Below are 12,523 nucleotides of genomic sequence, written 5' to 3' on the forward strand. Positions count from 1 at the left end.
AGCCTTGGTTCACACGCACGAGTCTTGGTTCACACGCACGAGCCTTGGTTCACACGCACGAGTCTTGGTTCACACTGCTTCTGGTCCTTCCACAAAGGTTACTGGTTCTTCTAAAATTGGGTTATTTGGTTTAAAGATGGCTGAAAATGTCACAGGGTTACATATTTAACCAACAAAATTTTACTGTATAAATATGTATTTTACTGTATTTGCATGGTAAAATCCATATAAATAGGGGTTTTATTGTATTTATACGATAAAATTTTGTCGGCCGCAGCTGCCGGTATTTTACCGTAAATTACAGATGTTATTTTTTTACAGTGTGGCTATGAGTGAAGGGGATCAAAACGTTTACTGGAACTGTTGTTAGGAAAGATTTAGGACTGTTGATGGCTTTTAAGAATTCATCATGTTGCATTGATTATCAATTTGTAATTGCATCGTTGCCTTCTGAATCATTAAATGCTTCAAGAAAGCCACCAATCAATATGCGATAGAAGCTGCATCACATCAATACTCTTACTTTTTGGTGTTAAATAACAGCTATTCTTAAATCATTTTTGTTTTAAATTTGTGGTTATCGCACTATGAAGATCTCAGTCCGGCTCATGCAAACAAAAACAATGCAAACGTGGGATAAATCCACGTTTTGACTGTTTTGTAAAGACGCTCACAAAGATAAATGATGTGAAAGTCATTTCAGACCCACTCTGCCCTTATTACAAAGTGTGACCTCTGAATAATCAGCAGAACACTATCTGCAAACTTAATCATTTGGAAAGTGCAGGCCATGTGAATAAGCAAGGCCAAGGCGTTGAAGGTGAGGGGAGATTTTAAAGATGCTGATGCGCTACAGAGACTGCGTGAAGCTGCTCTGCTGTTGCTCTCCTGCTGCAAACCAACCAGGGGACAGCAGAAAAATCACAGGCAACTTATAGTAATTTAACATTTAAAAGAAATTACACATTTAGGCTAATTAGGTGTAATTTAAATTGGAAACATGCATCAAAACTGAGGCCAAATCCAAATTTTAAATGGCTATATTCATGGCCTTTTGTTATGAGACACGAACTAATCACCTTTAGGGATCAAGTGATCAAGTGTTTGTATTAAACTACTGGAAGCTGTTATAAGTCTTTTTTCATTCTCAAATAATCTCAAAAGTGGAAATATGTTTTTCCTCAGAATCAGAGTAAATGAGAAAGTTTAGCTAAAAACTGTGATCTGTTTCTAGAATATATTTCTATAGAACTGAAAAAATAAACTGAGATCAAATATATCTGAGATCCAAAATCGAATTACAGGAAGAATTAAGTCAGAAATCATATTTAAAATATCAGTGAGTTAACATGAAGGGTTTGCATTTTTAAAGAGAACTGGAATCAAACTCAGGCATCTATTGAAGCCAAGCTAAACACAACCTGTCCAGGTTACAAAGTAAGGTAAAAAGATCTTTTAGTGACTGATTTTTGCACATCAAACAAAAGCAGAATGTGGTGAATGGCAGCTTCTCAGTTCAGAAGTCCTTCAACAGTGATTTAACTTTAACAAAGGCAGTTATGTTTTGGTCCCTAAATACTTTACATAAACCTGCAGCTGGTCTGCAGAAAACTGAAATGCTTTAAATTGCAGACCAACAGCAGAGACGTGTTGCAAAACGAGTGGATCTATAAAGGAGAACCAATTGTTCTAAAGATGCAATGAACAATGCTATCAGGTCACTGATCCAGATCACTCAGCAGGAGCTCACATAAAGCAGTGGAGTAAGCAACAGTGAAGCTATTTATGTCTTAAAGAGGGGTCGCATTCTCAACAAATTCAACTGAAGTCTAAATTAGCAACATGTTTAAATATAAACAGCCCTTGCTGTAATGTTTTATACTGACGAGCTTCTTCTTATTGTTGTGTTTGAGTGGATCTCAGAGTTTTTAGCTTCAGATGTTTCACTGAGAAAGAGCCGCATCACTTCCCCCGTAGGAGCTGGTTTAGTGTCTGCTGAGTGTCTTGTGCGTCAGCATGGGCAGCAGAGACTCTAACCAGCTTTGATGAAAGGATCTGTGCTGCTAATTTAAGCCTATTTGTCTCTCCTTGCTTTAAACTTGACTACACCACCTTCAGCTCATATTCTGCTACAGAATATGAAGAGCCCATCCTTAAAGGTGACCTGTTACGCTTCCATGAACAGGTTAGGATAGGTCTAGTTCAGTACATGTTTTTGTACAAAATCATTCTTAGATAATGAGATTTCAGTCTGCTCAGTTCTGCCTCTTGTCACTTTAGATCCAAAAAAGCTGCTGCTGGCCACACCCCCAAACTCAACGTTTACACTCTCATATGGACATTGTTGCAAACAGATATACAATTATTCGACCGTACGTCTTTGAAAAGCATTAGTAGAGCCTCCTGCACAACCAACAAGAATGCAGCAAGTGGTTTCTGGTTGGAAAGCCAACAACAAAGAACTTCTCTTTTCCAGCAGTGATTACAGCAGTAAAACCAGCTGACCAAATGTGCTGGAGCTCTGTTTGGGTTGCTAGGTAATGGGCAGAGTTCCACTTGGGTTGCCAGGGCACAGTGCTGTATGAATGTGATTTAACAATCTGGAGGGTTTTGAAACAGCTCATTTTCCAGACACCAAAAAACATAAATTTATTGGCAAAAAACTTGCTGGTTTTTATTTTTAAGCACTGTGGCTGTTTTAAAAAGCAGCAGAAACCCACATGGGAGTATGAAAATGTGCAGAAAGTGAAGTTAATGTCAATTAATTTAGAATTTTGCATAATAGGTCCCCTTTAAAACTAGAAACTACAGAAAAACTGCTGTTAAAAACTTTTCTTTCTGATCTTCCTGTTGATAAGTAACTCAAAAAAATAACATGTTTAAATTACATAAACAAAAAAAAATCAGCTAATCAGCAGTTTGAACTCAAACTAGATTTTATTAGAGTCCATAATGATAAATGTGACATATAGACAACCTGAATTTGTTTAAACTTGAATTTTCTGTCTTTAAATGATGGAGTGCTTCTTCTCAAAGATAACTTCATCTTTCATTTTTTTCACTGTGTGTTTTTTAATGTTCGTTTTCCGCTGTACAGCATCAGCTTAAAGAGAGAAAAACAACATCCTGGTAAATCCTGTCGTCATGGACTTAACAGTAATAAGAGGCTTAAAGGTGACTGCAGTTACAAACATAGTCTTAATGGAGAACCTATCAGTCAAAATTATACTTCCTGTTGATGAAAGGAATATGTGCATAATAAATTCAGCTACTGTAAAATACAAGAGCAAAGACAGCAGAGGAGAATAAAACAGGACTTTTAATGATCTCATGTCATATATTTATATACTAACAACCTTTTCATTTCAGAAAACAAAATATTAGATGAATTAAAAATAGCTAGAGCTTAAAGTAAAAGTTTTGAGCTCAGTTTAAGTTATTAAACTGGAGAACTGTGAACATGAACTGTTCGTTTTGATCTGGTTGAACTGAGTTGAGAACTAGTCAGGATGAAATGATAAAACTATGTAAATATGAGTTTGTTAAACACAATGACACACTTAAGTTTGAGACTAATTTTCTTAGCATAATGACATTTCTGAATTGATTTGCTAATGCTAATGTTTTTTTTTATTTATTATTGTCAAATGCCACATTTCAGGTTTACTGATAAAATGACCAATTGATTAAAAATAGACAAAGATAATATAGCAAAACTCACAGCAGTTTGTAACAGCGAAGCTGTTGGCCACCTCCAGGTTGTCTATATGTGGAGTGAGTCTGAAATCTGCCATCCCAAACTGAACCATCCCAACTCTGAATGCGCTGTACTCCTGATCGGCGCCCCTGGGAAACAAACCACCTAGAGGAAACACAGGAACAGAAATTATTATTGGCATGGTTGGTCAGAGTGGAGCACAGAAAAATCTCAAATGTTTTCCAAATGTGATGCTGCAGATTCCCACATTCATATAATTAATGTAAATTTTGATTATATTTCCTGGTGCTGAACATTTCAGAGTTGACAGGCAGAAAACATACAAAAGCTTTTGCAGACTATCCAGGCTGCCGGTCCAACAGTTCTGCCCTTTTCATCCATAAAATGCTGCAATGCTGCACACACTTTGCAGCCAAGGTAGACCTAACAACGTCCCAGGCCTTGAGCAGCTCTGGGGAAATAAATGCCTTCCCTGAAATCTGCTGCCAGGAAGTGTTCAGCTGCAGCTGCAGGTTCAGTCGCTTCCCCAGCAGAAACAACAGAAGAAGAATCAACACAGGCGAGGAGAACCAGGAAGTAAACACATCCTAACTATCCCTCTCCTTCATAAAGGTGCAAATACTTGTAAGTATTGTTCCTTTATCTTTATTTTAATTCCACTGAAGCTCAATATTTATACTTTGTTTGCTGGGAGCGCTTAAAACCCAAAGTCAAATTTCTAGTTTATGCTCACAGTTCAGGTTCTGAAGTACTTCTAACACTGCTGGACTTTATTTTGAGTCGCAATAAAACATTTTGCTCAATTGATTTGTCCCAGTAATTACAATAAACAATAATAACAATAATAAATAATGTTTTGAGACCATTTTCAAGTTAATTGATAATAGCATTACAATCGTCCTCTCAAAGACCAATAAACTTTAACTTTGTAACTTTAAGACTGAAAAATTAAGATATTTTTAAATATCAAAAATAAAACAAAATGAAAAACACAACCAAAACCATAAATAAAATGGATTATAAAGTCTCTGCAAACAAAATTACCCTTCAAAAAATATTAATAATCAGAATAGAAATGATAGAGCTCATTTTGATTTAGGATGCAATTAATTTATTATTGTGACAGTTTTTAAGGAGTCAATTTAAAGATATTAATGTGAATTAAACCTATATTTGCCTTCCCATTACAAAAGGTTTGCTATTACATTAATTTTATGGATCTATTCATCCACATTGTCTGTAATACAATCTAAAACTTTTAATTTATAATTACATTCCCGTTCCCAAATTAAAGTTCCTTTGTAAAGGAGTTAGTGTCTCTTTCAAAGAGCGCTTCTTAAGTGTAGACAAGTACATCTTACAAAGTTCTTTTCTTGAAATTACATCTAAAAAAGGAGTCCAGCCTGCTTTGAGCAAAAGTACAAATGTTCATAAGTCATGTTTGGATATAAAATCCTTGATTTATAACATCCACTCTGCACTTGCTGTCCACAGACATTTCATTTCTGCCCGACTGCGTCCAAATCCTCCCCGCCTTGTTGCGGCGCCATCTGGAGCACCAATTTCCTACTGTGTAGCACCTAATGTGGAAGATGTCCCTCATGCATAATGGATGGGCTGGTCATGATTTGTTAAAGTTTTTAAAAAGTTTATGAATCTGTTCTTTATTTTTGGAACAAAAAACATGGCAACAAATGATTTAAAACTGAAATAAGATGCGGAGCGAACTCTGCTCTGAAACGCTGGAGACACCGAGACACTGACTGACAGAAGAAAAGTCAGAAATGAAAAACATCGTTAAGCATGGAGAGCCAGTTCAGAAAGTAAATAAGAATATGATTAATTAGCTTCTTTATTATTATTATTTTATACATGCATTCATTTACTTATAATTTTATTCATTTCGATATTTATTTAGTATTTTATTTATTTAGATATTTATTTATGTATGTATTATTCTATCTATGTATTATTTTAGTTTTTTGTTTATTTATTAACACATTTACTTATTATTTTATTTATTTATTTATATATGCATTATTCTATCTATCTATTTATTTACGTATTAAATTTTGGCTGAAATGGCTCTCCATAGTTAGGTTGTGCTGACAGATGAATAAAAAGTCGGCTACGTTCTTCCACAGAAACTGCTGTAAATAACAGCGTTAAGCTACGTCGCTGAATTTTGATCACAACATGAAATTCTGTTTTCTTCCAGTGACCAGCACATTTGCATTAAAATGAGAAAGGGGATATTTTGCATTCTACCTCAGCTGAGCTGCAGCGGTTGTGGTGGATTTGGCAGAATGAGGTCATTTTCTTTGCCCTGAGCGGAAAGTGGAGGTTCAGGCTAGTAGGAGAAGCATGGCTGCCTGCAGTGGTGCAGAATCATTAGCTCCTGTATCTGGCCGGCCTTGGGGACCACAATCAGGTTCTTTAACCAAGAACAATGTATGTATGACCAACTTCTATGCTTCAAAAAGCTCATAGAATCACATTGAGCCACAAAATATTGTCATTTTGGGATCATTTTCAAGCAATATAATAGTAATGGCATAACGATGCAAGACCAAATTCTCAAAGATCAAGAAACTTTAAATTCTAATGAACATTTAACACTGGAGCTGGAAGACATTTTACATGCAAAACTAGTAAACAAAACAACAGAAACATCATCATGAAGTCTCTGCAAACTTCAAAACAGGGCTAGTTGAGACCAAAACATTTAACATATCTATTTTTATGGCCAACTTCCTTCAGAATGTTGTGAAGTGAAACTGAGAAATTAGTGAACCTAATTATCCCAAAGGGAAATTTACACGTCATAACTCGGATCATCCAGTGGATGGAGAGTCTGAAAAGATTCAATGAGCTGATCAACCACACAGTAAGAAATGCAGCGTTGATGCACTTTTGGGAAAAAAAATTTCATTATAGCATAAAAAAGGCTTAAATAAAAAGTCAGGTGAATGTGCCATTTTTTCCCCCAATCAATCAATGAATCACCAGAATAACCAATAACTAAAATAATAATTAGTTCCAACTCTGCTACTGAATCACTGGGATGACATAACAATAATCTGTCAATTTAATATCATAATTAGGCCTGTCGCAATAGGCAATAAATCAGTAACAATAATTACATGATAAATTAAACCGAGCTCAAAAATTTCCATTTGCATGATTTATTGTTTTTCTCTTTTCTTTGTTGAAAAACTGGATGATAAAAGTCTTCAGTCTGTTGCTTCGGTCTCAACTGGACTGTTGTTTGAAGGACTTCATAACTGGTTTTATTTGTTGTTTCTTTACTTTAGATATTTAAAATATATAGTTCTAGAATTAAATGTTAATTAGAATTTAAAATCGATTGATCTTTGAGAATGTGTTTTTGCATTATTATTATTATTATTATTATTATTATTATTATTATTATTATTATTATGCCATCATTAATATATTACTTGAAAATGATATCAAAACAACAATATTATCGTGTATCACAAGGAATTCTGGGAAAATCTATCGTCCAGCAGTATTAGTTATCATGACAGGTCTACTCATAATTACATTTTTCTTTCATTTCCTAATATGCAAAACCAAAGATTTGAAAGAAAGTGTGAATTATTTTTAGCAGGACTGCTGCAGCTTCACCTTTCATGGGAGAAGTTTCTATAATTTAGAGAATATATTATCTTCGCCGGAACAAATGTAGTTCAAGTAATCTCTTAAAAAACTGGATCAGTGTATTTTCCAATGATAACTTGTATTTAAATATACTTTACAGGCAAAGGTTGGCACTTTTCTCCAGGAGTAAAAGAGAGAGGTCGCATTTGGGAAAAAAAAAGCAGATTTGGACATATTTGCTTAAACAAACTCTTAAATCACCTTTTAAGGGCTATGAACATTCTGCCTGCAACCAGCACTCTATTTCTGAGCGGCTGTTCAGAAGTGGGGGAAACACAGAAAGGTGTCAAAGGTCACCTGTTTAGCCAGCATCAGCATGTAAGTGTGCAATGTTCCCCTCAGGTGAACCAACAGCTGACGCTTGAGCTACTTACAGCTCCAGCATGAAGATTTGGAGATAAATAATTTATGTGCATGGAAATGAATTCACGGTTTTTCTATCTCACCTTAAAGTGATAAAATCAGAAAGAAGACAACCTGATCAGATTGGAAATCACTTTTACGTTTATAGGAATATAATCGTCACATTTTGACAGAAACATCGTTCTACTAAACATTTGTGCAACTAAAAATTGTTCAAAAATCAGAAGAAGAGTTTGGTTGCTTTCATGTCAATAAAAATGTTCCACTGATTATTGAGAAGAGCAAAATTTTATTTTTGACAATATAGTTTAAAATAAAATGTAAATAAAAACAGATTCTTTTTGCATTTTGCAAAAATCCTTGATTCTGATCCGATACGATACAGATATCTGAAGGTTAGTATCAACTGATACCGATCAATACAGAAAAGCAATGCTGTATTGACATAAAAGGGTCCTGAATTAAACTTAAATACACCAATAGCTTCATAAGGTTGATCAAACATGTGGAAATTACACAACTTTAATTAGTCTTACCAGTGCAATTAGGAGTATAACAGCCAATATAAAATCAATAATTAAGAAGCTGAAGCTGATTAAAACAGTATCCTGACTGCTTTGGTCAAACATGTAAAAACTATATAATTAGTTCAGCAACTGAGAATAAATCATAAAAAAACTGAAATAAATGTAAAGATTCTAATTCTAATGAACCTTTAACACTGGGGACCAGTGTTAAATTAATGTAAAATAAACAAAAACAAACGGTTGGCTACTTTGGTCAAACATGTAAAAATAATCTGCAACAAACCTCCTTTCAAATGGTTCAGAACATTTAATTAGGAATTCTGAATATAATGTAAAATAAATAATGAAGCCTGATGTTGCTAGCATAAGCATAGAATTAGACTGAATAGATCTGCCACTATGGATCCAAAACCTGATGACTGATACAGATACTAATATCAGATTGATACATATTATTTAAATTAAAATATTGTTTACTCAAAGTCTTCCAGATTATTATTTTTTTTTCCTCTGATAAATTCTGCTATTTTGTTGATGCAGTCATGCATAAATAATTATTATGGCTTTTAATGTACTGAGCAGAAAAATAAGCTATTTGTGTGACCATATGCTCCACGCTGTAAAAAAAAAAGCATCTCTAATTTACGGTAAAATTCTGGCAAGTATTTCACCGTAAATTAGAGACATTTTTTTTATTTTTTTACAGTGCAGAAGGACGGAATTATTAGCACTTGAAATAAGATGCAGGAAATAAACTGGGAAAATAATGTCTTTGTGTCACATGCTAAAAGTAATCATCTGTCTTCATTTCCACTCTGAGCTCGGACTGAACCTTTAATAAAGTAAAACTCTCAATAAAATCCAGGTTTGTAAACTGTATGTAGCAGTAATTCAATTTCAGCAAAGTGAAGAATCTGTTCTGCACCTCGATGCAGAAAAGCAACAAGCTAATGACAAACTGGTTGAAAACTATACAGTTTAATCTTCATGCTAACTTTCAACTGTCTTTTAAAACTATTGAATAAAAAATGGCACACACATAAATCAAAAGTCTCCCAGCAGCTAGCTCAGGGTGAAAAGTTCATAAGTTTGCCTGGAGTTTGTCCCCACAGGACTGAGATCTCGCTAAGCTTTCTCTGACCTTCACCACTCACTGGAACATGGCCGGACCGCAGAATATTTTAGAAATTCTCCCAAACAGTTTTCTGTTTTGCAGTCGTTTGAAACAACTTTACACACCCATGGTAAAATGTCAGGTTGACAAAACAATGAGAGGGAGAGAAATCATTTCAAAGCATTTTCTACCTTTAAAATGACACAGATCCAAAGCAATTCAATTGAAAACATGCAGATATGTTGGTAAGAAAAAATAAAAAGCGTGCCACAATTTAGCCCTCTTGGACTGAAAAAAATAAATCCCTCTTCATCTTCAGTTTTTTGTTGTTGTATTATGTAAAAAAAAACTGTCATTTCTTTAAGGTCAGCCTCTAATTCCCATCTTCACTTCTAGTTTTTGATTAGCTAATAATGAACTTTATTGAAGGCTAATCAGATTCATAATAAATCCTTGATGTTTTGTGTAAAACTCAATGTTGCAACTGAATGAAGATGTATTTTGGTCAAGTATTAGGCTAAATCTGTGCACATTTATGCAACCTACTTCAGATTTTTAATACAAGGATGTCAAACTCATTTACATTTTGGGCCATTTCAACATCATGGACGTCCTCAAAGGGCTGGTTGTGGCAGAATGCATTGATAAAATCCATTAACAAACTTCTGAAACATGAATAAATAGCTATTTCTACCTTTAGGAAGTACTTCTTAAAGTTAAATAATATTGACCATCTTTTCACACTGATGTAATTTTAAGTATACCAGAAAAAAACTGATTAAATTTGATTGATAACTTCAAAATAACAGAGAAGGTTTTATTTAGATGTCTTGTTAGACTTTAGAGGGCCACATAAGAAGTTATGGTGGGCCAGATTTGACCCCCAGGCCTCGAGTTTGACACATGTACCTTAACAGATGTGTTTGATTTTGAATTCCCATGATTTATGTCACATTAAAGGGGAAAAAGGTTTCAAATGATTCATCGTAATCCAAAAAACGTAACTTTTTTAAAAGTTTTTTTTTTCTTAGTCCCAGGATGTTTCTAACTTGTAAAAACCTCCAGAGTTCCTCAAAATGTTCCTGACTTTTCAAGGCCTCCGCTCTCGGTTTTCGCCCTGCCTGCTGTGGAGGAGGAAACATCCTCAGCTCTTTGGCTTCATGACAATATGCACGGATGTAGAAAAAGCAGCTAAGCGTGTCATCCTCTCAGCTGAGCCAAGTTAAAATGACTCTAATCTGGGTGCAGTGCGCTGTGGCAATGCTGTTGCACATCCAGTCATGTGTGATCATGCGGAGTAGAACCCAAACATATTTAAAGCAGATCATGCAAAGTTGATCAAGCAGTTGTTATTCATGATCAGCTGAATTATATAAAACAATTCAGTTTGTCTTCCTCCTCATCACTAAAAGTGACACCAGGATTTTTCTTTGAAAGTCCAAAAGGGAGCCTGAAGCATATGTCTGCTCCCAGCAATCAACAACTTTGACCGTTGGTGCAACTTGGAGGTGTGTGTCTCTCTCCAGAGTTTGCTGTCATAGTGGTGATCACTTCCACTCCAGCTTTTAGTTACCAAGTTACCAGTTACCTGTTGATGAATCATAAACTACTGGGGAGCCTCCACGAGTGATTCATCATTTGTGTCATATAAATGTAACAGAAACATTTCCATAGATTATTTGTTGGCTGTACATCCAGAATACCGAATCTTTGATTTAATCAAACTTTCATTTTCCTAGAAAATTTGGTTTGTTTGGGGAGTTTAATTAAACGCTGATGCAGATAGAAAAATTAAAAAAAAATTCTGGTCCGCCTCAGTTTCAGTTTGGTTGAAGTGAACTCTGGTGCAGTTTGAATGCACATGTGAACGCCAAGCAGACTGAAGACCGCTCCAAAAGCAGGAAGTGGATTATAGCGCATGGCATTCTGGGTAAATACAACCAAAACAAATGCACGAGTCTAGTGCTAGCGAGTGAAATAGCTTGTGGTTTTTTATCAAAGACCAAAGAGAAATCTTACAACCGCTAAAATCTGATGGTATTCCATTTTGGAAAAAAAGATGCTCTTATCTTGTTTAGAGGTTTTTGTGTCGTTTCCTTCAGCGATTCTTCCTGCAGTGCCTCCACAGGCGAGGAGGGGAACAGGTTTTTCAAAGGGTTTGTTTTGTTTGACACAATGCAGTGTGAAACCAACCCACACCAGCTGAAAATGTAACAAATGTTGCAATTTTGGTCTCCAGTCAAACCAATTCCACCAAACTGTCATGTGTGAAAACCTCGAGACTGAGATTTGTGACTAAAGTCCACTGAACTCATCGTCATGGTCAAAAAAAACAATTTTTAACCCTATGAATCGGGGCATTTTCCTGCTGTAAATAGCAATCAGAGAAAGGGTGCAGTTTTCTAAGTCGTCTTCACAACGCCTGGATGCTTAAATGCATTGGGATGCTTCATATGACCTTTTGGCAGCTATTTGTGTTAGCTGCAAACAGGTGTACCCAATGAATCTATCAGTGAGTGAATGTTTCCATACATGCCAAAAATCAGAACATTTAGAGAGTCAACAGCAAATGACTGACAATCAGAGCTCAGCTTAAAAACAGCTGAACCGATGAATGAGGCAGGTGTGAAAAGAGGTGACAGAAACCAGATTTCAACTAAATCCTGTTAAGTAAAAACAGCTGCGATGTGCCGAGGATACCATCATAGAATGAAAACATGAGAGAGAAGGTGTTGAATGAATTAAATGCAAGAAGAAAACAGAGAGTGGACTCAGGCAGATAGAGATCAATTCTAACAGAACAGTCACAAGAACCCAACAGAAAATCCAAAGAATATTAAATTGTTGCACAAAGACACAAACCTTAACAAAACCTGAAGCAACAAAGCAATGGAAGCTTGACAAAAATCCAAAGTTTTGGTCATATATCACAGGACTAGATGTGATATATCTAGTCTTGTATTTTGGATTTGTTGTGTTTTATGGTGCTGCAGTTGGGGGCCATTCTTAGAAAAGAGTTGTTGTTTTTTTTATCAGTAATTTTCATGGTTAAATAAAGGATGCATGCAAGATGAATTAAGAAAATCAGAAATAAATTATTGAGCACAATCATATATA

The 12,523-nt window shown here is 35.2% G+C and overlaps 1 protein-coding gene across 4 annotated transcripts in view; it reads right to left on the bottom strand.

Moving 5' to 3' along the window:
* The window catches only part of LOC103470494 (glutamate receptor 2-like), a 51,203-nt gene that overhangs the window by 37,988 nt on the left and 692 nt on the right, over positions 1-12,523 (bottom strand). For all 4 annotated transcript variants that reach the window (XM_008419006.2, XM_008418997.2, XM_008418989.2 and 1 more), the window contains exon 2: positions 3,722-3,862. In XM_008419006.2, coding sequence (XP_008417228.1) covers positions 3,722-3,862 — 141 coding nt within the window. The remainder of the gene's footprint in view (positions 1-3,721; positions 3,863-12,523) is intronic.

Source organism: Poecilia reticulata, linkage group LG1 (genome assembly GCF_000633615.1).
Source record: "Poecilia reticulata strain Guanapo linkage group LG1, Guppy_female_1.0+MT, whole genome shotgun sequence".
Lineage (NCBI taxonomy): Eukaryota > Metazoa > Chordata > Actinopteri > Cyprinodontiformes > Poeciliidae > Poecilia > Poecilia reticulata.